The following is a 24,026-nucleotide window of genomic DNA, read 5'->3' as shown; positions in this document are numbered from 1 at the left end:
TCCATACAGTTCTGTTCCTTGGTGACTTACTCGTGAAGCTCTGCTTTATCTTGCCAACCATGACATGAACAGCTTATATATTTTTTCAGTGCCCTTATTTACTGTACCTACTGCATAATGTGATCTGGGATCACCGGAGAAGCTCAAACTGCTGCTATAAGACAAGAGAGGGGAAGAGTTAACTCAACCTGCTCCTCCTTCCCTCTCCACCATGCACTCCCAACGCAGTCAATTACCGAGACAGAGCTGTAATTGATCATGTTGCAGGAGGGCTGCACAAAGGCCCTCGGTTCAATAATGACAAATGTTCTCCCCAGCAATCCTCACTTGATTTTGTCGAGCACTCTATCTATAACACCCACTAAGAACACATGTAATCCCTCAAGTTTCAGTCTTATTGATTACAAAAGGTGGATACATTTCAACAAAGACCGCAATCAATAACCACAGCTGTGCACAGACAATATAAAAGTCTTTAATTATAAATAATTGAATCAGATGATCATGGATGAGTTGCACAGAGTAAGTTTGTTTTTCCCCCTCCTCATATCAGCATCATTGATGAATTACGTGACTGAGTGTTTGAGAAGGAGCGTGTGGACATTTATGATGAGCAGGGAATGTGAACACTGAAGAGTCTGTGTGGATGAAAGACAGACAGGACATGTGTGAGATAGACAGAACTTGAAAAAAAAGTGATTTTCAGTGTGAAACATCACTGAACAACCCAATCACCTCAATCATTACCTCTTTAATCTCAACATCATACAGCAGTCAATAGAATAAAGAGACACTGGCAGCTTTTAACAACTACTCCAGGTCTTCTTCGGTGTGTTAGTAGGCATGTAAATAATTGAAACAATTCACAGCTGCATTGACGACAAGTGGTTTCTGTAATTTTCAGCATCAATGTGCCACAAAACCTGAAGGATCTTACATTTCCTTAAATCAAAGGAATAATTCTGAGAAATGTTCTTATTTGTGTGCTAGCCAAGAGTTAGATGAGAAGATTGATATCCTTCTTAGGTCTATACAGTATATATGATGGTAAAATCAGAAGCCAGTTAGCATAGCTTAGCATACAGACTGGGAACAGGAGGAAGCAGCTAGTCTAGGTCAGTCCAAGGTAAAAATTGCCTGCCAACACCTCTGAAGCTCACCAATTAACACACTGTATCTGTTTTTTTAAACTGTACAAAAAATGAAGTGTAAAACAGCAAGTTGCCAGGCAACCAGATTGTTGTATGATGTGTTAATTAGTGATTTCTAGATGTGTTGGCCAGTGGATTCTTTAATCTTTGGACAAAGTCAGGCCTCTGTTTCCAGTCTTTATGCCCTGCTAACCCAACCAGCTGCTAGTGTGAGAGTGGTATCAATATCCTTATCTAACTCTCAGTAAGAAAGCGAATAAATGCATTCACCCAAAATGTCAAACTGTTCCTTTAACAAAGTATCTCATGTCTCAAGCACATCACCAGCCTTATTACATTCAAACAACATGCTATGCTGCATAGCTTTTCAACTGTCCCACAATGTATCCCCCACAGCAGCATATCAATGTAGAGGACTTCACTTCAGCCTGTGTTATTCATCCACATTCTGCCCCCTTGTCCCTGTTAGACTAATTGAATAGGGCAAAGGCAACGACATTCATCATATACAGGAGGAACAAACATAAAGGGCAAAGCAGGGCTGATAAAAGAGGGAGAGACAGGCGGCATGACACGCTGTAAAAGCCAAAGGCCTCTGGTAGGGACTGATGCAGGAAAACTGAAGCAGCAGCAGGAGGAGATGTAGACATCAAGAAAAAAGGAGAGTAAAATATCATATCTCAAATCTGGTGTTGTGGTGCCGTCGGTGCACAAATGACACAGTTTATAAAGCAACTCTTTGTATCTGCAGTATATTCTACCTCTACCACAGGTGAACAGTGTAAATGCTGCAACAATGTGAGCTGACAAATGGCTTGCAATTAAAAGACACAACATGAATCCCTTAGTATCAGTGTGACGGGTAGCTTGGCAGCCAGTGGGCGTCATTCTTTATCCCCAAGAAAACAAACATAAACAGTAAACAGTAAGCTTGTGTTCAGACTTGGACACAAATGTCTAGTTTTATGCAGCTGGTCAGTCAAGGGAGTCGAGGCTACACACACAGACATATAAAGCGCTTTGTGTGGCGCAGAAAGAGCATCTCTTGAATCTCAAGTGTTTTAAGTTGGTCAATTTCCACCCTCTTCTAGGGTCCTGGTGAGTGGAGGATGTTATACATTCATTAGAGGAGAGAACTGTCAAGAGCCTGGCTGACAAATGACCTTGGCCCCTAATGCCCACCCAGCTGTAAAGTGTGTTTTTTGTTTTTGGTTTTTTAGGGGCTGGTGGGGGTTGATTGGTGATATTCTTCATATTGTCAACAAATCCCATTAAATATCCAAAACCAACAATGAATTGATCCTCCAAACACGTGTTGTCCATGTATCCAAAGCACGATTTTCCTCTGTGGCATAGACATACATTGTTAAAAACTCATTACTGAGCCACATTATTGCAGTGGGTAACATGTTTCCTCATTATGAAGAATGAACCTGGGTACTGCAGTTTATTATCAGTTCCATGTACATCATCCTGCTGCCATAATACTCACTAAAGTACCAAATGTATATTAATCCACAGCTGAAAATAGTCCCCAACAAATGCAACAAATACTGCTTGTTAAATAATGTTAGCTAGAAACTATGGTACTCAGCTGTTTTAGGAAATGATGTAGCCTATATATATATATATATATATATATATATATATATATATATATATATGATGAAGATTCATTCTTGACCTTTAAAGAAACAGCTTTTAAAACACTAAGTAATAAATCAAGAGATTTTTCTTAAAAACACTGTTTGTATTAGTGTTTTCGTGGGATTTGTTGATGTTAAGAAAAACAAAGAATAAAACCAGCCTCACTGATTAAAGATTACACACAGTAAAACAACATTCAATTAAGTTTGATACATAAATGTACAAAATAGTCTGTAATAAAATCAGTGCAGGTGTTACAAAGCAATGCAATAAAATGTAAGAAAAAAAGAGGGAGGGGAAAACCAATTTACCATAACTCCTTCTCCTCTTACAATGTTTCTTTTGTACACTTTTTTTTTGCAGATGAGCATAATTAAAAGACACATTTTTTTCCTGTTACACTTGAGATCACATTTATGTTGTAAGATATGAACAAACTGTGTGACAGTTCTGCCCCTGTAAATCTTGAGAAATATTATAAGAGCTGTGTGAATTACCCAGAAGCACTTGAACCAGAGCTCTTTGGGGAAAAAAACAACACGCTGCAGCAAGAGCATGAGAGCGAGGCAGACAGAGAGAGAGAGAGAAAGATCCTCTAAGTATCATGAGTCATATGCTGATGTTACATAATCAGTCTGGGGCACAAGTTGAGTGACAACAACAGGTACGACATAGTTGATGCACCCAGGTCATTTAGGGGCGTCTATTAAAACACCCTTGACTTGAACCCACTGCTGTTATTAGCATTTAGACCCGGAATTAAAATCAATGTCATTTTCAGACTATTCTGTTGCAGCAGAAGGTCCCTGATTGAAATCAAAGCTATTTTGAATAACACTGAGATGTTCTGCGATGCATTAACAGGAATGTGTTTGCTGCTTTCTGTGAAACTCTGATTTCTCTCTGTCTCTCTAACGCTGCATCTCTGCCACACAATGAATCATTGATGGCGTTTTAGAGAAATAACTGAGCAGTGATTATTATTGCAGAGGGCTATTGGGAATGTGTGTGAGTCCCAGGCAGTTAGTTAGTTGGCTGGGATCCCTGTCTCCTCCTGAGAAAGAAAGAGAACGTTCCAGTGCCATGACCGAAGAGCCAAGATGGCTGTCACAATGCCCACTGCCACCGCCCTCAGCTGCCAGTCCTAGGGTGGGTGCTTGTCTGCTTCGATGCCCATCTTTTTTTGCAAAGTGAAGGGTGATGATGATGGATGCAGTATGCAGACCTCCACAGTGCATCCCTGCGTCACTGTGCCTCCCATGACTCCATGAGGCAGCGTCCTCAGAGCCCTGGCAAGCTGTCCACATCATCGCTCAATGAAGAGTGTTGAAGCCTGAGACTTTAGCCAGTGTGTGGTGAGCCAGAATCAGGGCACTTACATGCTCTCTGCTTGTAATGTGAGTTTCTCTAGGTGAATGAATATGCAGGATCCTGTTGGGACAAAGGAAAAAAGTCATTCACTTTTATATGAATCTTTGCACCAGCTTCCGTTCACTTTAACAGAAAAAATACTGAGCAGGTGATGTAAAGAGCTGAACAAGCGGCCTTGTGTTTTTTTTTTTTCTTTGAGTACCTGTGTTGTGTTCCTTTCAGTAGCTGCTAGTCTGCAAGAAGAAGGAAAAACAGAATCAGTGCCCAGATATTTATAGGAACAATTATTTGACAAATTTCTACTAATTGTATTTCTGTCTCCATGTGAAGACTGCGCTCAAAAACACCCACACACTCTTCCCAGCAGTGTGAATTGAGAGACCTCAGTGGAAAAAAAAGAGTCAATACTTGTGTCAGAGGATAGAAAAGCAAATCAATTCATTATTATATTTAACCTCGATGAGCACAAGGACAAACATGACAAGAAGAGAGCTTTTAAGAGCATGACATACAACAGCAAAGTAGTTTGCTAATTGTAACTTCTTAACACAGGTCACATATTTCTCTGTTAGGAAGGCAGGTTACATAAAAGAATTAAGTCAGTGCCACGCTACACTGCATTTGTTCACTTAGAGAATGAATAAGACTGTTGTGGAATCAGTGAACGTGCAACACTACAAACTGAATACATGAATGGGCTGTTGTAAAGCACATATTGATGTAAAAAAAAAAACCAAAACACTATACTTCTCTTGACACAACAGAGCTGCAATAGTAAAAGGAATGCTTCTCATTAATATTCAATAAAAATAAAGGTCAGAGAAAAAGCAAAGATGCTGCAGGCGACATGTGGTTTCATGGGATGGTGGCTCAACCACCAGGGATTATTTCTCTCTGTGCCCTGAGCTGCTACAAGATGTTCATCACTGTAAGAAGTACCATCTTAATATAGTCTACAGTTTACCACAACAGCAAAGTCCATTGTTTTCATGTGTAAAGACTCTCAGTTAACAGAACACAGGATTTACAGTGTTAGAGATGCATTACCTTTACGTGTGGACTTGGACTGACTACCGGCCACAGTGGTCAGGTCTGCTGGTAGACCTACATATACGCCACCATAGTTCCTGAGAGGAGAGGAGAGGAGAGGAGAGAGGAGAGGAGAGGCAGTGCATTTACTGTTTACATCTTTCCTGCTGTCTTTGGAAGATATCACACCTTTGTTTCTAATTATGTCAGGCCTTGTGTGATGTTGATAATTAGATGTGCCAGGAATTTTTTATCTTCGAGTTTTTCATCTTGTTTTCAACAGTCCTGACATTAAAATGATTGGAAATAAGCATTATAATTACACAGTCAATGTATGTAATGTAATCTCTGTGGATAAAGGAGAATTGTGGCTATAATTTATGGACAAAACAAATTACTTTAACTACCCTTGCCACAATGCATAAGCCACGTTAACACTGAGCTTGAGTAAGTGTTTTTCTATGCAGTATGCTTTTCCTACTGTGATGATGATGTAATATGCTCCAATGGAAAACTAAAATAAATGCAGACAAGAATTTGGAGAAAATTATCAAAATACCTTCTTTTCTCATCTTCTGCCGAGGGATCGTCTGTCCTGAGTAAGAGAAGAAGCACAGGTCAGGTCAGCTCTAAGGAGGATGGAGATAAAACTTCACAAACAAAGCACCTCATCAGAGGCAGTAAATGCTAAACTGTGGAGTTCACATAGCTGCAAAACATTTGAGGTATGTTGCTAATTCCCCCTTAGAGTGATTTACCAATTTTCATCTCAGGTTTTGAACCAGACTATTGAACAACCCATGACAATGCAGTGACCTCAGTTTTTTGTCTTGTTTGTTAGTTTTTTATTCACTCTGTTACTGCACATTTCACTTTTAGGTTGTATTATTAACTTATCTTGTGTTTCACATAGTGGTAATCTCTCTCTCTATCTCTCTCTCTCTCTCTCTCTTTCTCTCTCTCTGTGTGTGTGTGTGTGTGTGTGTAATATTTTGCTGTGTAAGTCAGTCTTAGGAAGCTGTGATTAGCCTCAGTGAGTCAGTAGTGTACTGCTGTCAGCTCTCACGGGTCCTGTGCTGGCTGCTCAGATGGTTATCAAGGGGCACACACAGACATACATGTAGAGAGCACACGCACACACACATACTCTCTCTCTCTCTCTCTCTCTCTCTCTCTCTCTCTCTCACTCACTGATTCCAGGAAATGATTTGGAAATGCTGCTCCTCCCTAGGACAATCTGTCCTCTGAATGATACTTCACAGAAAAATGTGGTCTGAAGTTTTTCTAAAACAAGAAGAAACCACCTGTTTAACCAAAAGTGTGGTTTAACAGAGGAGGAGCCAGTAGGAACTTGGCTACATAGTCAAATATCAATTTATTTCTTTTTTTCAGTATTGATGGTAGATTTCTAAAGCAGGGATGAAAACACCTCACAGTAAATTTTAATTTTTACAGCATTTTTCAAACTATGGATCTTAAGAAGACTTCATTCTACCAACATACAGCATCTAAACAGCACACATTTAATCACACACACACAAAAAAATTCCATCAATATGCATTTATTAACAGGATAATAGAGTCATGTTATTGTTGTTTACAACCATCAATGATGTGAAAAACTATTAAACAGCTAATAAATAACAAAGATTTTGTTATTTACTAGCTATTATTTATTAGTTGTGTTTTAGTGTGTACCTATAATAAAATATGTGTCAGTCAACGTTAAAGTAATAACAGTTTCCAGCCCTGATTTTTTTTTCAACACAGATTGTTTCTTTTCATGAAAAGCAATTTAATTCTTTTGATTACACGTTTTTTGTGCTTCACCATTAAGTGCTTTCTAAAATGTAATTTTTACAGTTGTATAATTTCAATTCATTCAGTGTAGAGAAATGTCTGTCATAAACAGATATATACTACAATAATACAGGTTGTGTGTGCATATATTAAGGCCTGTTGTGTGATGTCAATATATGCAGCCTGGAGGTCACAGATGATGAGTTTCATGAATATTTCAAGTCAGTAGAAAATGGCTGATGTACTTACACATCTTTGGAGGCTTCTGCTGGCCCTGAAAACAGATGAAAAGACAAGATTTAATTCATCCTCATGTGTGTGTTACCTCACTAATAATTAATCCCTGTGTGTTTACAATTCATGGACCACACAGCTGTTTCTTTCCATACAGCTGCATCAAGACCAAGACCAGTTACAAATGTGTCGAGACATAATTGACACTGTTTTCTTACAAGACTTAAATAGACAGATGAACAAACCACAGACATATATGTAAACACAAATAAAGACTACCAACCACCACTATATAATACATCTCACTTCAACATAGCCCTTATCTAACAGCTCTCTGCCTACCATTTAAAAAACCATGTTGAAGAAATCAATTAGTTGAACAGCTATCACTTAAGATAATGCTCCTTTAATTCCTCAGGGTGACAAAAGGAAGGGTGTGGACCCTTGGCTGGCAGTGATTTAGAAGGGTGTCAAGGTGACAACACTGGAGAGCACTCTATCAGACCACCTAGTAGATTTCCACTGACGCCTCTTGGCCCCAATCAGGGCAGTTGGGAAAGGGATATGTGAGGCTTTGGCAAATATCAAATGTACAATATTTGGTGACACTGAATTTACACCAACCAAAAATGACAAAACCTGAATGCATTTCATTAATTTTACCTACAATATCAACACATGGCAACTAAAGCATGATGCTTTCATTGTTACGTTTAGACACTCACAGCTTAAGTTTAGGGAAGATCGTGGTCCTGGTTTAACTTAAAAATTCAACACTAAATTAAAGGCTGAGACACATAATTACTGTATTAGCTAATATTTAACTGAAACCACATCTTTTTCCAAACCTTCACCAAAGTGCTTTTGTTGAATAAATCTATGCAAACCCCCAGTCTCAGATGTCAAAGTCTAGCACTTTGTACTTCTATAACACCTTACATTAACAGCACGAATAGAACATCCTGTAGTGAAAAACACTGCCACTGAACATAATGACATTACAACAATGTAGCAGCCTACACCCTGCAGTGACTTGGATACAAAATTCATATGTATAGATTTATAGAAATTGTTTGACATTTTAGGAAATATGTTAATTAGCTTTCTGGCAGAGAGTTAAATCAGAAGATGAATGCCACGCTCATGTCTGCCTGTTCCCCTTAACAGTATTTATGCTTTTAAGGTAGAAGATAGCAAATAACAGTTTAAGGGTGTTTTACATGGAATGAACAAATGTCAAATGAATGAACAAAAGATTTATACTTCAGTGTAATGTTTTCGGGCTATTGCCACTTTCCCCCCAAGTCAGTCTGAGTGCTTAAATTTATAGTATATCCACTAATAGTTTGAGTACATAGGCTATTTATACTCTCTAATCAATTGACTTTTTAAGTTATCCCAGCTTGCCTCTGAAGGGTAACAGAGGACATGTTGTAATCAAATATAAAGCATACAGTGTAAAATGCCTCGATTCCAAATGACACCCATTGTGTTCATCCTGATGCTGTTTGACTCTTTTATGGCTGACAGCAGCTCATTCTTTGCTGAACCACAGGCAGTCCACTGAGCTTGATTTGAATTGAAATGAGATCATATTAGATTCAGCAGGAAGATAATGTAACTTCCGTCTTCAATGTACAGTATCACACTGACAACAGCGGGGGAACAAAAGCCTCATTTCTGCCCTTCAATTGGTTTTTCATGCCATACCTCATTGTGTAAGTGGAGAAAAGTACCTTGAAAAGATCTCTACAAGAATAATGTGAAATTGTAGAAAACTGGAGAATCTACATTACACAGAAATACAGTGAATTTCATCCTTGTAAAAGGAATGGAGGGCTTTTTTTCACGGTAAATGTTTGAGTGCTGATATGACACAGGGGCCATTCAGTAGCCTGACAAAAGCTCATTCATATCCAAGGGTGCACATCTGGGTGCATAAGACTAAGGATGAGCAATGTGATGTAGAGTGCACTGAGGAGGTCACAAGAGTTTGGTCAGACCACATCTTGAAACTGGAACATTCTTGTAAGACTCGACTTTAAAGCTTACTGAGTGACTTTGGTTGTGGTTATGATTTGGGCACTGCCTAGAAGCACAAAACTCGAAATAAATACTAACACTTTCCTTTAAGCCTCCCATAAGGGGTTTATAATACACTGTAATGTACTTGTAAGCACATGTAAGGACAAATTGCAGTATCTGACTTTCCTATGGAGACATATATATTATTACTTTTTTTTTTTTTTAACAAAATTATCATTCATTATCCCTTTATGCACTGGTCTCCACTCATGGGAGCCCACAGGGGGAGTTAAAGTTGGCAACATATAGATTAATTAAAAATGCTTACAACTACATCATAATGTGGGGTGGGGGTACATTTTATACTGTACACCACCCTCCACTCAGATGCTCAGAGGAGGAGTCATAGTAATAATTAAAACTTACCACTACATGAGAGTGTGTTAAAACCTAAAACAAATGTATTCAAGGTTTATATTCTGCTCATAAATGCAAAATAGAGTGGATTAAAGTAAATTAACATAAAACTACACATTTGTAGTGATGGAATTATACATCCCAGGTTAAAATAACATAACGTGAGCAAGAGTTGCTTCTATCATAATTCTAAAGAAAATAATGGTACGAGAAACAGTATCCGTTGACTGTGGCCTGGTGTTGGCTGGCATGGACAAATGGAAGCAGCCACTGGTCCACATTTGTCAAATTGACAGGATGTCACATGTCCTTGACATTGTACTGAATGCTGACCTCTAAGAAGGAGCAGAAATAAACACAGCTGCTGGCCTTCATAGACAAACAAGCTGCACTTGCAAACAAACTCAGAGATCTACTTAAATGTTGTTTGCAGACAGTGTAACCTCAAAGTAAATCAAATTTAAAGCGAAAGGCAACACTGAGTTGTGTTTCCCAGCAGCTGTCTGTGGCTCTGTTAACATGGCTGGTAAGCACTGATTAGGTACTTGCAAGCACACACACACACACACACATTTACACAAGCACAAACACACACTATACTGCTTTAATGGGCAGTGGTGGTGAGGTAATCCTGCAGATACTTCAATCTAATTATTACCTCAATTTGACTATGGTGCACAGAGACGCTCAGTATAATTTAAAACAGCTATTTTATCAGCCTAAATCAACTGAGTGATATGTTATTTGAGGACAAGCCACAATTAGGCAGGATTATCTGGACAAGCGTTAGTAAAACCATGTGATAAAGTATTTTCTCCATTCAGATGTGTCCTCCAGGCTTTATGAATGAAACCTGGCCATTGATGGAGTTATTTCACAGCTGCCTGTTTACAGGCACAATCAGCACCAGTCAAGAAGGGAGACAAAAACGGGTGAATGTAAGTGAAACTGCTTGTCTTTCATCTTAAAAATCCATGGAAACCAGTACAAACACACCAAGAGAGGGAGAGACACGCATAAACGTAAAAAAACAGGCACGACCTATGGAGGATTTGCTTTTGTATCAGTGAAGATGTTAACGTTGTAATTACAGTATAAGTGTCATTATCATTATCAAAGCAGTACATTCCTTGGGGTACTCTGCTGTCTTGTACTAGAATATGGGAGACCCTTCATGATCAACCCACCACACGTAGCTTCAGAAGACCACCACACGCGTAAACATGCACATACACAGACATGCACACACTACAGAGTGGCAGCCAATATGCTGCACGGTGTTAAACATATGTGGAAAAAAAAAATTACAAAAAATTACATTTTGAGACACAAACAAACATGATGATATCTATTTATTTATGAATGAAATCAAGACCGTGAGATCCCACACCCCCAGTACACACACACACATGGACATATATTGAATGCAAGGGTAACCCTGACACACTTCATTTACATTCAAAACACCTTCTCCCCTTGGTGCAGATACAGTTGACAACTCTCTCCTTCACACTCTCACCCATTATCTCTCTCTCTCTCTCACACACACACACACACACACACACACACACACATACATGTATGTACATAGATGCCTGAAACACTCACCCCCTCCTGAGGTGCTGGTGGCTGAGGAATTGCCACAACCCATTTTGCATCGATGCAGCCACCGTCCAAGCAGAGCAGAGAGACGCTTAACAAGAAGAGGGAGAAGGAGGAAGGGCGAGAGCTCCAAAACACATTGGGAGAGGGGGAGAAAGTGAGGAAGAGAGAGACGAAAGAAAGACAGAAAGAAAGAAAGAGAGGGAAGGTCAAAGGAATGTCTCACAGAGATCTCCTTTGGTAGTGTCTCCCTCCCCTCTCTTCAGTCTTGTGTCTATCCTCTCTGCAATGCAATGGAGAGCTGAGAGTGAAGTGAAAGCATGGAGAGAGAGGCTTTTATACACACACACACACACACACACACACACTGAGATAGAGAATGAGACAGAGAGAGAGAGAGAGAGATGCTATGCCCTCACATGATTTGCTCTTTTCCTCCACCCTGACATGGTTGCCCGGGAAACCGGGGGAAAGGAGGCGGAGGGTGAGGTGAGACTCAACCAATAGGGAGCTTCCTTTTTATATAAAGGTGGAAAAAATGAATTGCATTTAAGTGGCATCAATATATCAGTCTCTGTGTGTGACATTCTGTAAAATCCCCAACTTGTCTTTGTGTGGTAAAACATAGAAAACCTTTATTCATGCTTTTTCTATGGGTGGGACTCAAAAACACACATACACATAAAGCATTTGTTTAAGCTCTTGAGAATCAATGGCGAAAAGCTGGAAAAGCCTTGAGCAGTTTTTCCATGAGACCGCAAAGGTCACGCTTAGGTCAGTTTATAGCCCCCAATAAATCTCAATACATGTACTCTGACAAGAGTAGTGTAGTCATGTGAGTGGAGTTTAAATAACAGGATGCATTGCATTAGCACACTCCACCAGCGAAACTAATTCTCACATTCAGTCAGTGGTGTTATCCTATGATGTTAAGAAGTCTGTGTGGCTGAGAGTCAAGATTTTTAAAATTCTAATGAGAAGTTTCCACTGAAAAATGCTGAGTTTCTGAAAAAGCCTGCAAACAAAAATGACAGAGTTCCTCCGTAACATTTTATTTTATTTATTTATTTTTTTGTGCTAGACAGGCTAATCATGGTTTCTATACAGGCTCTCATAAGTTCAAGTTGCTGTTTGCCAGTATATTAAACTGGTGCTGTCATGAAATCCTGGAATGTCTCATATGCTCAGATGTAGAGGTGCAGGATGAATATATTTTATACAGAAAAGTTTTCCACAGACATGTGAGATGAGAGAAGGTTCAATCCACCTTAAAGGAATAGTTTGACGTTTTTGAGAAATACAATTAGTTATATTACAAGAAGATAGATGCCACTCTTATCTATCTGTTAAATATAAGGCTACAGCCACCAGCTGCTTAGCTTAGCTTAGCACAAAGACTACCTATCCACACCTTTATGCACACTAATTAATATGTTATATCATAAATCTTTATCTTTGTTTAATCTGTGCAAAAAAATAAAAATAAAATAAGAGTGACAAGAACAATTCGCCATTTTATGGAAGGCTGTGTGGTAGTTTCCAGTCTTTATGCTAAGCTAAGCCAACTGTCAGCTGGCTGTAGCTTCACACTTACTGTACAGATAAGTGAGTTGCATTGATTTCTTTCATCTAACACTGCATCTGGAAGCATATTTTTAAAAAATGCCTAAATGTTGCTTAAAATGTACAAAGTATGGAAGTTTCTGACAATTTAGGCATAAAGTTATTTTGAGCGAGAAACATTTGTGATCCAGAGGATGAATCCACTGTAGTATTCCCCTGACTGTCCACCACATGGTTCATATTTGTGTTGTGTTGTTGTGAAATGTCCCAGCAACTACTGGATGGATTGGCATGACATTTGGCACACACATTCTCCATCTGGATTAATTATAATAACTTTGGTGACCAAATAGCTTAATTTACGACATGATTCCATCAGCTGTGCTTAGTGTTTAGTTTTTACTAGCAAATGTTAGCATATTAAAATGCTAAACTAAGATGTTGAATGTGGTGAAGACTATACCCTCTAAACATTAGCATGCTACAGCCTCAGAGCTGCTAATGAGGCCGTAGACTCTTAGTCCTTTAATATTGCCCAGTATAACATGTTTTGTTGTAAAAGAACATTTTTCCCACATATAGTGCTTCTACTCTGATGGTATAATGGTAGGTGAACAATAACAGACTTGTATGAAAGGGTAATTTAATGTACTGCCCCGGTCAGGAGCATTTGCTCTCCAGAAAAAACAACTCTATTCTACTTTCTCCAGAGAGTGTGTCTCCTTGGTCAGCTGAATCACTGCTTTGTTTAATCCAGGTTAGTTCCACTGACATTAAGCATGTCTTTTTATAGGCCAGACTTAGCAGAGCCAGCAAACAAAATTAATTATCAAAGTCAGGACTGAAATGCCTTGTCTGATTTAGAGCCACAACTTAACCAATTAAAAAACACAAGTCCACTAGGGAGGGAAGAATGTGCTCCTCCTGCTCGGGCTGATGAGGAAGCACTGCATGTCACAGCTTGCCTACATTATCGAGACACCACACAACAAGACATGACCATCTTAACAACTCATTTATACTATATTTTGGAGACCTAAGATGTCTTAGGCCAAGATGAAAGAGAGAAAGAGAAAGGTAGAGAGAGACTATTTCCGGTTTACATATTGTGTTTCATCTGATTTTGAGGATTTTCAAGGATTTCTTTAAGTGACTTTATCCCGCAATTAACTTATCTTGGTAATAAAAAAGTTGCCGTAGGTCATTTCCAAAACCAGAAGATAACTTCACAGTACGCAATGTCAACAGACGATTTTACCCTAGTCTTTACACCCAAACCTATCAATATCAGTATGAAATCACAGTTATACATTGTAATTTGGATCAGTCGAAGTAAAACAAAGAGTTAAATTTATGTTCTTTTCTAGATTGGACATAATCTCAAATCAAGACCAAACTCCCAAATAGCTGAAGCAGCAGTTGACTGTAAATATTCTTTAATACGTTGTCATTTATTGATGAGACTGGAGGACATGCCAACTAAACACTGGAATTAATTGAGTTATATATCAACATCTGTGCATGATATTTCTGTTTTTCTGCAGATTTTCCGTTTTGTTTCATTATAGTCAACATTTTGGGTTTGTTTGATGTAACCCAATTTACACCCACCACCACAGCATGGTGGTGGGTGTAAATTAGATCAGATTACATGAAAATAAAAGAGAAAGCATGACATTAATGAATGTGGTATCTGACATTTGGAGAACACAACAGCATGGTAACAACTCAGTTTATCATCCATGATGGGATCAGTGACGGAAGGAACTTCGTTTTTCCGAATGTGTGCAGCCTCTGCAAGAAGGGTGAGGTAATTAGAGAGCAGCTCCAACAATACTTAGCACATCTCATGCTCTGCCTATAATTTGCCTATAATAAAATAGATGTGATTTTAATAGGCATACAGAATTACTCAAACATATTCAATACTGTATATCCATAACTTTTTCTAAAAATAATTTCCAGATCAGAATGTTGCTTTATGACAAACATTTTAATGGTCATATCTACAGAGGAACCCAGAGGTCTGCAGGTACTGATGAATCTAAATATCATAATTTTGATGTACCAAGTGGAGATAGATAAATTGCATCAAAATAGGCACATGCTGTGCTAAAATTATCAAGTCGATTAATCAGCTGTCAGAGAGTTAATGGCTAAGTCTGACGATTTGCTGCTTCCCTCTGTTATCATTGTAAATTGAATAACTTTGGGACTATCTGGACTGAAATTAAACAATTGTCATTTAATAGACTAATTCATTCATTCATTCATTGGAAAAATAACTGATGATAGTCACAGCCTTAATGTATTTAGTCTACAGAGGCTACAAAATACAATTGAGCCTATATGGTCATTACATCATTGAGATCCAATCAGAACTTTTTAGGATGAATCAGAATTTTATATTGTAACCCATAAATGCCTCCATATTTTATTATGGCAATTACTTTGAAAAGATGTCATTTTACGATTCATGAGATAAAGTTTCAGACACATCTCTACAGTTCAAATCATTATAATAATTTCACTTTACTTAAGTATTCTCATTTGATGCTAATTTGTACTTTTCTGTAGGAAATATTGTGGTCTTAATCTATTACATTTATTTGATTTGATATTATAAAACAAAACATAAGATCTGCGTATAAATATAGTGTATTGCTTAAAGATGATGAATTACTATTTAAAATTTTGTGATAAAAAAATAAAAATATATAAATGGATGGGCCCAATCTGGATCCATATGGAGTAATTTCACTTTGGATAATTTAAGGATATTTCACCAAATAATATTTCTGTGCTTTAAGAAAGATCACGAATGCAAACTTTTACTTGAGATTGAGTTTTTTTTTTGTTTTTTTTTTTACATTGTTTCACCACTGTTGAAAAAGATCAATTTGGTCAACCAAAAACTTAAGGTGTTTCAAACAGTATGAATGTTTTATGTGGCCTGATGATGTGAAATGACTCATTTTTTTGTATGAACAGTCACTCTTATTGGCGAGTATCTTATTTTGAAATTAAATTCTGCAATTCTTTTTGTGGCCACATTGTGTCACTGTTGATACTAAAATGGTAAACGTTACCTCTACTTTGGTAATCTAGCGCCAGCTGACCGTGTATTTGCCAGAAAACAGAACACATCTCCAGAAAAGAAACAAAATAAATATAAAAATCACACAAATATCTACTTTAGATGTTAAACCGTGGCTTTTTTTCACTGGTCGCTAGTTGTCCGTAGCGGTTGTGGATGAGATCAGACTGGGCCCGCCTCCAACCACTACGTGTTCCTCTCGTTCGCGCAGAGATCCCTGGGAAACCGAGTCCACGCTCTAAATAATTCAAGCCCCCATTCCCTTCTCCTCCAACGCTAACAAGATGCCGGCCGTACATCACAAACTGCTCCTGGAGGAGGCTTTGCAGGACAGTCCTCAGGTAGGCCTGTGAGGGTTTAATCACGTTTCAAGACTCGGCTGTCACACGAAAGGCGTTTCTAGCGCTGAAGTTAGCTTACTAACCCAGGCAGTATCCTGTTCCCGTTGTCGGCTGTTTCCACTGGTCGATGACAGCTCTCAATTGACACATTGTTATGGGAATGTAATCCTCTTTCAGAAGTAGCTACGCTTTCCTGCTGTAAACCATGCTCTAGTTTAAACAGCATGTCATAATTATTGGCGTTTGGGTGTCTCTATTGCTTTTACACAACTACCGCCCGTCACAGGGCTTTCCCCTCTCCTATCAGAGAGGTTATACTGATATTCATCCAAACTCATACCAGTATGGAAGATGCCACGATCATATAACTCAACCGGGACACACCTGCAACCTTTTCTTATTTTCCAGTGTCGTGTGAAGTCAGATTTTAGGACTATAGTCAAACTGGGCCTGATTCACATGATGTGATGTGGGAGGGGTTTCCATTATCGGACTCCCCTGGAATTAGTCAATAGCCTGCAACAGGGTAGTGGATACCATATATTGTTTGATGCTTACAGGTCTGAAATGTAGCTTGAAAGTTGCTCACTAGGCCTCATGCATGGATATCAGTGATGGTGAAGTGAAATACAGGACAGCCTTTGCTATTGTGTACATTTAATGTAGCCTGTGGTTTCTGTTGTCTGTTACATCACCCTAAACCAGACTGACCTCCTTGATGGTTCTGCTTAAGTGCAGCCCATGCTGGAGGCCGATTCCTCTCTTGACTTTCTTGTCCCTCAAAATATTGGCTCTTGTAAAAAGAAATTGGCCTGGTGCTGTCCTGCAGTAAAATGTTTGTTCATATTCCAGATGATTTTTCTTTTAGTGTCTCAGTATAAAATGACTGTCATTCCTTCTGTAGTGAAAGTCAACTGGAGTGAAGTGTAAACAGACTTTAGCCAGTGGGTGTGTACCTCTCTGCCCAGCCTTGCTGCACCTGTTTATGGAAAGAGAAACCCACACCCAGACAGGATTTTCTCAAGTTTGCATAGCCAGTGTGCAGTAAAATCATTATTCCTTTTAGTATCACTTCAAAACTGCACTTCAGTGCTGCGGCTACCTGCATTTCTCTCCTTGTGTCTTATGTCTGCTTTCAGCCTCCAGCAATGCTCATATAAATTCTCTTTTATGAGTTACAGGTTACAGCCAAACCTTGTTCAAAATGTTTCTGTTTGTTTTTAATGTAGTACCATGTGGGTGTAGTGTGTAGTATACTGTTGTCCAACAGATTGAGTAATAGGAACATTTACTGTAACAAACATGCCCAGCTCCATGTGCAACTAAAAGTTGTTTTAATTTTTGATTAATCTGCAGGTTATGATATTCATTATTAGATCATTAGATCAATAGATCAATCTTTTTAGCAATAAAATGTCAGAACACAGTGCTTGCTGCAATTTCCCACTGCCACGATTATGTAATTAGATTGTTTTTTTTGTCATTTGGCATTTTTACTAATTGTTTCAACTGTATTTACATTAATCTAACTATTGTCTCATCTGAACATATGTTACTCTTATTCATCAAATGTTTTCTCTTGCAGACTCGCTCCTTGCTCAGTGTGTTTGAGGAAGATTCTGGGATGCTTACAGACTACACCAACAAGCTGCTTCAGTCAATGCAGCGGGTGTTTGGAGCTCAGGTACTTAACACAAACACATTCTCACATTCTTTTAGGTGTGTGTGACTTTGAACAGGACTCATTTTATTTGCCTGACTGAAGTTGAATTTAGTTTGAACATTTACATAATTGAACTACAGTAGAGTAGAGTGTCATTTGGATTTTCACTGAACCAAAAATGGTGGTCTAGTCTCTCTGGAATTTTTGACCAGGCAAATGCCAAACTTGGATATTATACAATCTGTTTGCCACCTCACACATTAAGGAACTAAATATTATGTACTGAGAGTTGAGGAACCTTTGAGCTTGGAAGTTCGTTCTTGACCTTTGGGAAGGGTGTGTGTAACAAAATAATCTAAGTTCAAAGGTATAACAGGTAAGCTGAGGAACCTTTTGTGACTTAATTAAACTTAGAACAATTTTCTGTACAATTTCCTCTGTAAGTATGGTGTGCAGTAAGTAGTGGTGGGGTGTAGATAGGCTTGATCTAATTGTTTCTGTACATGGTGTCTCATTTAGCAACATTCTCAGTTATTGCAGTCACAATATATGCTTCATTTTTTTTCCTTAAAATGTACACAACTTATATAACACAACGTCAGACCTTTTCTGAACCAATAATAGTTCACTGGTAGAGCTGGCATTTGTATGACCCATCACTTTGTGCCTTTTTTCAAAGGGGTTTTCATTTGAACCCTGATTCACCTGCTGTCCCTTCACCTCCTATTATTGCCTCATGATATACAGAGTCTGAAAAGGGAATGACAAATGTAGAAGCTAGGGACAAATCCTGAGTAATCCAGCCTGCTAATTTAGCATTTTCCCTCAATCTGTTCCCCTACAGAGTGAGATGGGATTGGCCACAGAGCAGCTCTCACAGCAACTTCTGGAATATGAGAAGAAAGTAAGTATAGGTATCATGATTAAGGGTATAATTTCCACTCCCCCTCACTAATCAAAATCTTATTTTTTCTCCTCTTACTTTTATTGTGTCAGGTTGACTTTCTTACTGAAGTCTCTCTGAGCATTGTTCTCTGACTGTTCAGCCACTGTTCTTCAGATAAGGGAGGATAATAGTCGACAAAAATTACTGACATTCTTATCTGAGTTGCACTCAGTTATCACCATTGGCTCAAAGCAATGAGCTTAGTAAGCTACACCAAGTGGTGTAAGTTGAGTATTTTGTGGCCCACTTAATTGGTAAGGTTGTTGTAGCCATATACACTTGAAATGAATCCCTGCAGACACTACTCAGGGATGAAAAAAGGTTTTTTGCCTACACCCTTCACCAACATAACTTCATCCAACATGTATGCTAATAGCTAGTTTGGGTGAAATAATTCCATGTATGATTGCATCAAAAAACTAGATATGTAACCTATATTTTGAGCACTGTCAACATGGCTTATCAAGACACACCCATTATTATTATCATTTGCATATGAGCATTTTTCCTTGTGTGAGTTTGCATGTGTCTGCCTCACCTCACCTCTGAATGTATGTCTATGTGAAATCTCTGTGCATGAAAGAGCCTTGAAGTAGAGGTGCCTCTCTGTTGGTAATCTATCATGTGGCCTTGTTTTATGTAGCACACAAAAAATTGAAATAGAATAGTTGCTGAAGTCAACACAGCAGGTCTACTAAATCTTGCTGAAAAAGAAACATATGTGCATCAGTTGACTTTTGAAGCACATTCTGGATTGCAGAGTGGTTGTTGGATAGAAAAACAATCTGCACTGACCTGTAATGGATGCACTTTTTTAGTACTTTTAAACAAGGCCTAAAACTCAGCATCTTAGCATGGGGTTTATTTGCATCTTTGGACTTGTTCCATGAAAGTGATGTGCCAAGAATCCTGGCAGAACAGTGTATTTAAAAAAAACTTCTTAGCCTGTAGTACAGATGAGCTATATGCAACATTATGCGGTTTCATGGTGTAAACTTGTTTCCCTTCCTTTCTTCCTCTGTCTAGAATTTTGCCCTTGGAAAAGGTGATGAGGAGGTAATCACCACACTGCAGAGCTTCGCCAAAACTGTAGGGGAGGTGAGGCCGGCGGTATTGTTGTTTTATGTGTGTATATTTACGTGTGTGCACCCACAGCAGAAGAGAGGGATGATGAACTGCTCCACACTCAGTAGTTGGTTCTTTATCACGTAACAAAGGATATTGCACCTGCACTCTGCCAGCATGCTGGTGAAAATGACCTCAAAGAAAAGACCTAATCCCCCCTGACTGGAACTGATAGTATACTAACGTCAAGAGGTGGATATGATGTCTATCGCACCGGATGGATGGCAGCAGTAGGTGGATGGGTGGATAGATGGATAGATGAAAGAGGGGTGTGTAGGCTCAGGTATATAAACATAACAGATGGGCCTGTCACTTTGAGCCACAGGGGTCCACAAGCCTGCCCAGTCAACACTCAACGAGACTCAGGACACACACATCCACACACACATATGCTCAGAGGACACAGGTTGATCGTTTGTTTGACCTTTACCTCGTCATATACAGACGAGCTCATTTCGTAGTGAGAATTAGGCCTACTACTGCTCCTAATCCTGTGAACTTTAGCACTTGTGAAATAACTCAGATTAAAGTGGGTGTCAGCTTGTTAAAGTGTTGAGAGTGTAGCTTGTTGATAAGCATGAAGAATTATAGCGGGATTTGCTTGTGTGTGCGATATGTGGCCCTGCTACCAATATCAGAGTAAACAGGACAGTAAACTTTCCAGGAAATGCACTGTTCCACAATATGGGCTTTTTATGATGTAAGGGAGGCATTGTCTGCAGTTATGCACCCATTTCACCAAAAATGGTTTTCATTTTGCTGCAGGAGTAACTGGCAGCAAATGTCACTGTACATATTCAAATAAACTGTAATCCCTCAAGATGTTTGGCAAGGATGGATCATCTGTTTCTTCTGTTTGTGTCCTTGTGCAGCACTCAATATTTTTGTATAATCTGCTTTGTCTTGTCCAGCTGAACTCACTCCACTCTGAGCTAGCCAACCAGATGGCTGACAGCATGGTCTTCCCCTTGATCCAGTTCCGAGAGAAGGACCTCACAGGTAGGACCTCACGCACACTGGCATGCACATGTGCACAAAACTCATCCTCATTATATACTTCTGATATATTATTACAGAAAATACATTTGTAAATTTCATTGGCATATTAAAGTAAAGGGCTTATTTGTTTGAGTAGAAAAAGTAGAACAGAAAACAAATTTCAGACTAAAGCTACACATGACATTCATAACTTAATGACTCTAAAATATAGTGGATTCAGTAAAGCAATAGTGCATTTTTAAGATGGTAGTTCTGTTGTAGATATTGTAACAACATTTGCTAAACATTGAATTTTGCAGAGATAAGCACACTGAAGGAAATATTTGGCATCGCCACTGATGGTAAGTACTCACTTTTTCCACTCTCAGAAAACAATTACAGCCTGTAGTTACTATCTGATCCTCATGTCCCTTCTCTCCTCTCGTGCAGAACATGAGGCAGCTATGGTCAAGTACAGCCGATTGCCTAAGAAGAAGGAGAATGAGAAGGTAGTGTGACTGCGAGGTGCTCCCTCATCTTCACTAATGGAACTTTTTCTTTTATTGATCTAAAGCTGTAAAAAGGCCTTACACTGCAGTAGTTTTCTGGTAATGGAGTAGGAGTGTTTCATAAGCATTTGAAATATAAATAAATGGAATTAAACATTGCTCTGCTACCAGGCCTCACCGTCGTAGTAAGACTGTACACTCTGCACTATAATGGCTGCAAAGATAAGATCCCTCTGCTATGTGCCTCCATAGAATGTACTTGTGTTGTATATTTGTATATGTGTGAGAATAGCACCGTTTTTGCATATGTATAAGTTTGTGTGTACAGAGCTCGATAGCTGGTTTATGCCGGACATGTGCATGTACATATTTGCATGTATAACACTCTCCTGTCTGGACAGCTGAAGGCAGACTTGGTGAAGGGAGGTGGCTTACACCAGAAGGAAGCAGCACCAGGCCTCACTGCAGTATTACTGCGCTCTCAATGCCCTGCAGTATCGCAAGAGAGTTGCTATGCTTGAACCCATGTTAGGCTACACGCAGGCACAGGTACTGAGCAGCTGTTTGCCTACTAACTGGGCCAGACATCATTATCAGTTTGGTATTTAAAGAAGAGAAACAATTTAATCACTGGAACAGATTTAGTTTACAAAATCCACTTGTTGACATGCAAAATGTCCATGAAATATCAACTACTGGGGGGGAAAAAACAACATTTTCTCCATTTTTATCCATCCAAGATTTGTTGATCGACAGAATATTAATTACCAAGCTTTTTTTTTTTTTTTTTTTTAGAATTTTTTAGATTAATCATTTTTTAAAGAAAAAAAACTAGCATTCTCTTGCTTCAGCTTTCAAGTGTGAGGATTTAATGCTTTTTCATATATGATTGCAAGATAGATACTATGGGGTTTGGGACTGAGGGCCAAATAAAACACATTACATTACATTACAAGTGCAACTGTAAAAATCAAATCAAATATCAAATGAATGAGCCACTGTTATCTCTTGACTCTCAGATCAGCTTCTTCAAGAAAGGCATTGAGCTGGTGTCAAAGAAGATGGACAACTTTCTCTCCTCTGTGTCCAACATGACACAAAGGTAAACACTGTCTCATTCACAGTCATGTTCAAGCTACCACAAGCTATGGGTCATCACATAAGATGACTTTCAGTCTAATTTCTGAAAATCAGCTCAGATGGATTTTGTCTTTATTCAAACTTTTTTCCTGTCTAGTATCCAGGCCCAGCTGGACACGGAGGCGGAGGCCATGCGTGCGGCCCAGAGGGAGCTTCTGTCTGTGGAGGACACTGTCTACATGCCAGATAAGGACACTGAGCCTGTCAATCGCACACTTATCCAGAAGGCTGGCTACCTCAACATTAGGAAGTAAGATTAATTACACTCATTATGGCCCTATCTAAAAATCCAAGGACACTTCCTATTCATGTAGCGTTCACAGCTCATCAGCATGTTAAGGAGTGTCTTGGAAAAAAATTGAACAGCCTAGGAACAAGCTTTAAATCTGTCCTCATTTTACATATGTGACATTTCAGGCTTTGTTAGAAAATTCAGTCTGGTGCAATAGTTGGTGCGGTTGATACACAGCAGCTACAGTAGGTTTTGAATATCCAAATAACAAAACACAGCAGAGAAAATATTTGCTTCTCTTGCTGAAGTTTCTCAAAATACGCATGAACACAACAAACAATAAGTCTGTCCAGCAGACAAGGTGGGTCAGATAACATGTTGACAGTGTGCGCTGTCAGCTTATTGCAGAGTGGATATATGAGAAGGGAAACTTCCTTAATGGCTGCAGGGGGTAGAACTGCTGTGTAGCCTGCAATGTGATTTAGTGAAATGTCAGAGCTGTCAAACTCTGTCTCTCCCTCATATAAATCCAAAGTCTTTGACAAATGTCTGTGACACCAGAGAAAAGGTTTCCACAGAATGCCATTCTGTTTAATGACACACACTGCCAGCAGCCTCACATGCTTGTCAAATGTGGCTGAGTCCAGAGACATTTGCTATTTGGAACTGTTTCTCAATATTAAGGGTCTGAGTCACACACGGCAGCATGAGCAGTACACTGCGATATTAATCAAAGGAAATTATTTGGGAATATTTTCCAAACAGAACGTACGAGAAGGAGGTTTACAGATGAGCATTTCAGATGAGTCATACACATGTAGCTTTGCTCTGAAATAAGGTGACTCAGCATTGATTTGAATTGTAGTTTTTATAATAATTTATTTACATAAACCAAGGATAACAAGGATCAAATCCCAAATAGAAAGGGAATGAGGACAACTCAAGCATTTACATTTGAAAGAGAATTTTTGTTTATGTTAAATATTGAAATAAATAAAATAATGTGCAAAATATGCTCATAAAAATTCTATGATCAGAGAGTAAAGTTCTCAAGCAATATTACCATAAACAAGTGTGTACAGCTGTAGGAAGCATCAAAAGACAAGGCTGTTACTTTTCTACAAACTAACTGAATATTTTTCACCTCAGCTTTAGA

General features: G+C 38.8%; 2 protein-coding genes and 1 long non-coding RNA gene across 9 annotated transcripts in view; 1 reads left to right on the top strand and 2 right to left on the bottom strand.

The window, feature by feature from the left end:
* Window positions 1-453: 453 nt before the first annotated feature.
* The window catches only part of LOC127142863 (uncharacterized), a 39,907-nt gene continuing 16,334 nt past the window's right edge, over window positions 454-24,026 (bottom strand). Inside the window, exon 2 of the long non-coding RNA XR_007813951.1 lies at window positions 454-3,147. This is a non-coding gene — a long non-coding RNA (uncharacterized LOC127142863). The remainder of the gene's footprint in view (window positions 3,148-24,026) is intronic.
* Window positions 3,633-11,588, bottom strand: LOC108876364 (overexpressed in colon carcinoma 1 protein homolog). The gene is made up of 6 exons (XM_018665821.2): window positions 11,283-11,588; window positions 7,248-7,272; window positions 5,758-5,793; window positions 5,217-5,296; window positions 4,372-4,402; window positions 3,633-4,229 (listed from the first exon to the last, which is right to left on the bottom strand). The coding sequence occupies exons 1-5, from the start codon at window positions 11,323-11,325 to the stop codon at window positions 4,398-4,400; spliced, it is 189 nt and encodes a 62-aa protein (XP_018521337.1). The 5' UTR covers window positions 11,326-11,588; the 3' UTR covers window positions 3,633-4,229; window positions 4,372-4,397.
* The window catches only part of appl2 (adaptor protein, phosphotyrosine interaction, PH domain and leucine zipper containing 2), a 60,391-nt gene continuing 52,495 nt past the window's right edge, over window positions 16,131-24,026 (top strand). The window contains exons 1-7 of one of the 7 annotated variants that reach the window (XM_051073219.1): window positions 16,131-16,277; window positions 17,863-17,961; window positions 18,785-18,844; window positions 19,913-19,984; window positions 20,923-21,010; window positions 21,310-21,351; window positions 21,440-21,498. In XM_051073219.1, the coding sequence (XP_050929176.1) occupies window positions 16,221-16,277; window positions 17,863-17,961; window positions 18,785-18,844; window positions 19,913-19,984; window positions 20,923-21,010; window positions 21,310-21,351; window positions 21,440-21,498 (477 nt within the window). In that variant the 5' untranslated portion in view covers window positions 16,131-16,220. The remainder of the gene's footprint in view (window positions 16,278-17,862; window positions 17,962-18,784; window positions 18,845-19,912; window positions 19,985-20,922; window positions 21,011-21,309; window positions 21,352-21,439; window positions 21,499-24,026) is intronic. The other 6 variants (XM_051073221.1, XM_051073220.1, XM_051073218.1 and 3 more) reach the window with 6 other exon arrangements.

The sequence above is a fragment of the Lates calcarifer genome, linkage group LG10 (genome assembly GCF_001640805.2).
Source record: "Lates calcarifer isolate ASB-BC8 linkage group LG10, TLL_Latcal_v3, whole genome shotgun sequence".
Lineage (NCBI taxonomy): Eukaryota > Metazoa > Chordata > Actinopteri > Centropomidae > Lates > Lates calcarifer.
The sequence above is the reverse complement of the archived record's forward strand: the minus strand, read 5'-3'. Positions and strand labels throughout refer to the sequence as shown.